Below are 6,235 nucleotides of genomic sequence, written 5' to 3' on the forward strand. Positions count from 1 at the left end.
GAGGCAGTTAATATTTCAGGCTTCTATTTTTGTTCATTTGGCATCTGTCCCTGAGAGGGAAAATGACTTGGGTTGCACAGTGAATCACTGGTTTCTTCTGTACCCAAGGCTGCCAGGTTATCAGTGTGCTTCCTGCTTCTAATACAGCATGTGAGGCTCCGAGCTGAGGCTGTCAGTTCCTTTGCACAGAGCTGCAGGGACTTCTTGTAGTCTAAGATGCAACTGGATCATTAATCGGTAATGCTGTATATGTTGAGTGGACACAGTGAGACTGTCAGGGGCATGCCTGTCAGTTATCCCTGCCAGTTTCTGAGTTAACAGCCGTCAGTGCCTTTCTTTTATCCTACTCCTCATGGTTTAGGAAGCGTCCCCTGTATTAAGGTGTTGCATCAGTTCTTTATTCACTAAAATATTGCTGGAATAGCTGGATTGACAGATGCTGCTTGTTTTCAAACAGGGCCAGAGTTGAGGACAACAGACTGGGGCTGTGTGGCGATGTTGTCTGATGTAATGGAGACTTCAGAGGGAGTAGATGAAGCAGAAGTGTTACACTACGAAGAAATGGAAGAAGAAAGCGATGTTAGGTGAGTCCTGTGGGCCCTCTTGGGAAATGTGAACAGTTAGCTGTTCAACCAGAACTATACATTTCCTAGCAGGAAATTCAGGTGAGCAGGTCAAAGGCAAACATGATATTGCTGTCCTCTTTCCTCCAGTTCTGCAGGCAAGTCTGGAATGTGGGCACGTTTTTATCCTATTCTCCTTCTAAGCCCACTAGGAGAAGAGAGATCAGTGAACGGCCAGAATGAGAAGTTGGGCAGAATGCTGCATTCACAGCTCAAATACAGCTTGTCTTCCTGGGGTGCACACAGCGATCTCCTCCTTCACAGTTTCCCAACTGGTGGTTTGGGCATGGTGCAGTTAGGCTGCAATGGCCAGGGCTAGAGAAGAGGAATGGTTTAAGCTCCCCGAATTTTCCCACAGCATTCTGCTGAGATACCACTATGCTGTTCTAGACATGCCACCTCTGGGACAGGAATTGGTATGGCTGCCTCAGTACGGTGCTGCTTAAGGGGTAAATAGCTCAAATTCTCATGTAGGCACTGTCATGCTATTTGACAGGTAGGGAGACTGAGTCACAGGAGGAGCTGCAGAATGTGACTTGCTGTGACTGGCTGACTGATTCAACAGGAAGCCTACTAGCTAGACAACATTACTGATTCCTTGAGCCATCTAGTTCTTTACTGATGATGAGTGTGAATGTCTCATTGCTTGTCTTGGGGTACCCACTTCACCTCTTGTAAGGTGTAGGAAAGAAGGTATTGGATCTCCTGGAGTATAATTAGTGTTTCTACCTATCATTTACAGTAGGATGCTCTGGTCTTTCCTCTTAGAATCTGATGGCTTGGAATATGTTCCATATTACACTTGAATACATCCTGCCATTTATTCTTTCTCCTGAAATCAACTTGGAAAGTTTAAGGTTTCACACTTCCTTGTGTATAGGGAAATGGGAGGAGAGGAGGGTAAGCTTGCTGCTGCCGTTTGCCAGGGCAAGAATTGGACTTAGGGACTTACGAACCTGAATTAAGAGATTCATCCTGTGAAACTTGCATTAGTTTTGGTAAACATTTCACTCTATGTTCATTTTAACTTGTCTTTTATTTTTATTAACAACAAATAGTGTATTGGTTTTATGGCTTCAAAGCTGCCTGTGATTTAGTTCTGAGCAGAGAAATGCTAATTATATTGAGCACATCATAGAGTGAGTGGTATGGTTTAATTGGCATGAGATGAATGAACTTTTGACATTATCCATTAGTCAATTATGCAGCCTTCTTAAAAGACTAGTTACAGGCCTTGAAAGCAAAAGAAAAACTTCTGGAACTCTTAAAAAAATAAGCTTAGGGGTAAGTGTCATGGCTACTAAAATCCAAGATCTCATGGTGTACTAATGCATGAGCAAGTCTTATGCTACTGAGAAAGAGGCCTCCTAGATGTCTGTTTTTATATTGGTGTGTTTCTGCTCTAATGAATAGGGCCCTGACAAACTCATAGATTTATTTTGGAAAATGTGCAGCACATGTGGGTAAAGTATAATTTTTCATGGAACTACCACTGATCTTGGCAAATGGGTCCTGGCAGTTCTGTGAATATTCCATGAAAAATTATACTTTACCTGTGTATGCCCCACGTGTGGCAGGCACCAAGCAGTGGGGGAAAATATTTGCGGGGGCCTCAGCCCCACCTGACCCCTACCCCTTCCTCCCATGGGTCTGTTGTAGGACTAGTATGTGCTGTGATTGTAAGCAGTGGCAGAGTAGCAGCAGTGCACCAAGCACTGCTGGGTGCTGTGGAATGGCAGTGCAGTGGTGCTGGTGCTGTTGTCAGCTGCTGTGAAAGGTTTTTGGGGGGCTAAGTCCTGCTAGCCCTGGCATTCTGCCACCTATGGCAGGCAACACATGCCCTGGTCCTCCAAAACCTCTTCCCCTCCTCCCTATACACTTAGCTTCATCTGGCTGCATCCTGGCTGTGCCCCCAGCATGTGCTTGTAGGCTGAAATGCTGTGAAAGCCCAGGTTTCCCTTTGCAGGCTGGAACACTGCCGGTCTGCAAAGAGAAACTTGTGCTTTTGCACGTTTTTCTGGCACAGGCTCGCAACGCTTAAAAATAGCAGTGTGGGGCTAATTTCACAGTATCCGTACAGTCCACAAAATCCCAATTTTTCTCGGGGCTCTACTAATGAATGGCAAGATGTTGGACCTTCAAGTTTGAATTGAACCGGTTTTGCATAGGACCCCCCCTCCCTTTTGACCACGTCTTGAGCTGATAAATCAGAGGCCTGAAATACATCAAGGAATCTGTCATCTCTAGGTTATTTATTATTTCTTATTCCACTCAGAAAAGCCACAGCCAAGTCCAACTGGAGGCTATTCTACCCCTTGGAGCAGTTGTGACAGAAGTGTCACCATAATTGCCTGCCTTGTTCATGGTCTCTCTAGGAAGAGCAAATTGAATGACATGTAGGAATTGAGTAAGTTCTTTCTGCTGATTCTGCTTTGTGCTTTAAGGCTGGCTCTATTTCACTAACCATATTTCATTTGAAATATGTTCAGTGGAATGGTTAGTAGTCATGTTGCTTCTGTAGCTGCAAATAACACATGACTTAAATCATTAGCAAATTCTCTTGTCCTGAAAAGAACTTTTTGATTCTTTATGATGACTTTCCTAGGCTGTTTCAATGAAGTCTTTCAGTTTTTAACAGGTATTGCTATTTTTAAATTCTGAAATGAAAATTATTTGGATTCTTGAAAACTAGATATCCTATTAGGATCTTTTTCTGGGAATAAGTGCAGTTATTGGTGGAGAAAAAAAGAAATTTGTTAGAATGTGAATTTGTACCATTCTGGCCTAGGGGTATAAACAGCATCCTCTATGAGCTGGTCTCATCTTCATGCTTGACTTTTGAACAGGCAATGCCAGCTGAACATTCCTGTTAGATATGGCAGCTCTAGGTTTGCTGGATGTACTGCTCCACTTTCTCTGGCTGTGTGCTTGGCAATCTTCTGTAAAGCTGTGACTGGATGCAGTCTGTTTTGCTCTTCTTCTCAGGCTTTATCGTTTAGCACTGCTGAAATATCATGGCCACCACATCCATACAAAACACAATAGGGGAAATGGCTAGCTGAACACCCAGTGCTTCTGCAACCTGGGGGCTGTACTCCAAGCTAGGTGATAACTGTCCCGAGAGAGGTGTTAATTAGTCCAAGTGGAATAAGATGTGTTTTGGTTATGGGTACCATGAAGTGTCAAGCAGTGATTTCATCGCTTCTACTGACCTAATATAGGACCTGTTTGAAGCACAAAAATGGCCAACTGTGTGGTCTGTTATAGTGCAGATGTTCTTGGGGTACGTCTAAGACCCTTACAGTCTTCCTAGGGCATCGTCCAGGTCTAACGCCCATGTGTTTTTCTGTTCTTCACAGTCCCGCTGATCTCTCAGAGCTGCTAAAGGAGGGGACCAAGGAGTCCCATGATCGGGCAGAGAACACTCAGTTTGTCAAAGACTTCCTGAAAGGACAGATCAAGAAGGAGCTCTTTAAGGTTTGCACTTTCCCACTCTTACTCCATTAGCAAAGGGCTGGTCCAGTTGAAAAGAGTTGGAAGCTTCATGCCAAATTGAAGACATTCTCTTAAGTCCCAATAAGAAAATTGGCTGGTATGATGTTATATGGGTAGGGTTGTAGCCAAGATGAGAATGCTAGGTCAGAAAAGGCTAATAGACTCCTATGTGGCATTACGGTACCACTGCATCGCGTGCCAGGAGAATCCAAGAATAGTTTTGTCCTGGTGTGTCCCAAGCAGTGGGGTTTCTACCATTTGTCTTCAAGAGTACTTCATAGCCTAATGGGTCATATGCTGGGAAAGGCCAAGTCCATATGGGAAGTATTTGCCATCAGGCATCGTTCTTTACGTTAATAGACATTTTTTCCAGCAATTGATCTCTCATGTACGTTTTATGCTTTTGCTTCTAGCTAGCAACTGTAGCACTCTACTTCACCTACTCTGCCCTGGAAGAAGAAATGGACAACAACAAGGACCATCCAGCATTTGCACCTCTCTACTTCCCTCTGGAACTTCATCGAAAAGAAGAGTTGGCTAAAGACTTGGAATATTTTTATGGAGAAGACTGGAAAGAGAAGATACAGTGTTCAGAGGCAACCAAGTGTTATGTAGATAGAATCCATCAAGTTGGACAGCATGAGCCAGAGCTGCTGGTAGCCCATGCTTACACACGTTACATGGGGGACCTGTCAGGGGGGCAGGTGCTGAAAAAGGTGGCCCAGAGGGCCCTAAAGCTACCCAGCTCGGGGGAAGGGATCCAGTTCTATGTATTTGAGAATATTTCCAATGCACAGCAGTTCAAGCAGTTCTACAGAGCAAGAATGAATGCCCTGGACTTGGACAAGAAAACCAAGGAGAAGATTGTGGAGGAAGCCAATGCAGCATTTAAATTCAACATGCAGGTACCAAGCATCTGCCTATGCTTAATAAGGTGGTGCTGCTTTCATCTTCTAGTTCGGAGATTAATGGAGGTTTTTTTCTTTATTAGATGGTGTAGAACTAAGGTCATTGGCTAAATCCAGGAGTAGGGCAACTCAGAGGAGGAGGAGTAAAGAGCCAAGCTTGTATATTCTTTACACAGGAAGTAAAGACTAGGCCTAATGTATCTACTCATATGTACAGCTTGCACCACAATTGGATCCAAATCTTGCCTGGAGCTGCTGAGAGCTATTGTGATATCTGTATTTAGAGGCAGCCAGCCCTCTGTTCTGATGCTGAAGTGTGAAGGAAGTGTCTGATGTACAGTATACTCAGTTAATTCAAAGGCTCCTAACCTCTGAGTTGGCAGCTGGGCAAGAAAACCAGAACCGTCTTAATTTCTGTAGACAAAGCAAAGGTGTAGCTGGCTTCCCTCTGCAGTGAAAGTGCAACTCAGAGGCTAAATCTGCCAGCAGCTTTGTTCCACTTAAGTGATACGTTCTTGCTTGTGCTATTGAAACCTTGTCCACTTCTGCATGAATTGTGGAATCACAGAGAAGCAGGGCTGGAAGAGACCTCCGGAGGTCATCTAGTCTAACCTTGTGCTTGAGGCAGAATCATCCCTATCCAGATCATCCCAGACAAATCCTTGTCTAGCTTATTCCTAAAACTACCCAATTAACCCTGTCACACAACTGCAAGGTATTGCACCCTCACCTGCCACCAGTAAAGGTGAGATTCCTATCTAATACAGTGGTCGACTTGGAACACAGTGGAACTGTAATCATGACTTGAGCTTTCTGGTTTTATTTTATCCAAAATTACTATTAAAATTAAAAAGGAGGGGGGTGAGGCAGCACTCTGGAGTTGCTGGATTGGGGAGCTGGGGGCTAACACAGCAGATGCTGCTGGAGTTCTAATTTGCTTTCCTCCTGGTTCAAAGGAGGCCTATTCTCCCCTGCTGCTGTGTCACTGATGCTATCAGTATAGGTGGTGCCCCCCCGACAGGGCCTCTGCTGGCGGTGGCTTCTGCAGGTGCCCCCCCCGATTGAGGAGACACCAGTCACTCATGGGGGAATGCATTTACAGGAGGCTGAGAGCACCCACAGACATTTCATAGATTTCATAGACATTAGGGCTGGAAGGGACCTCGGGAGATCATCGAGTCCAGCCCCCTGCCCAAAGGGCAGGAAGTC

The 6,235-nt window shown here is 44.8% G+C and overlaps 1 protein-coding gene across 1 annotated transcript in view; it reads left to right on the forward strand.

The window, feature by feature from the left end:
• Positions 1-436: 436 nt before the first annotated feature.
• HMOX2 (heme oxygenase 2) overlaps positions 437-6,235 on the forward strand; it is a 12,004-nt gene continuing 6,205 nt past the window's right edge. Inside the window, exons 1-3 of the mRNA XM_019540026.1 lie at positions 437-584; positions 3,983-4,100; positions 4,532-5,023. Coding sequence (XP_019395571.1) covers positions 496-584; positions 3,983-4,100; positions 4,532-5,023 — 699 coding nt within the window. The 5' untranslated portion in view covers positions 437-495. The remainder of the gene's footprint in view (positions 585-3,982; positions 4,101-4,531; positions 5,024-6,235) is intronic.

The sequence above is a fragment of the Crocodylus porosus genome, unplaced genomic scaffold, assembly GCF_001723895.1.
Source record: "Crocodylus porosus isolate Cpor-Errol unplaced genomic scaffold, CroPor_comp1, whole genome shotgun sequence".
Taxonomy (NCBI): Eukaryota; Metazoa; Chordata; order Crocodylia; family Crocodylidae; genus Crocodylus; species Crocodylus porosus.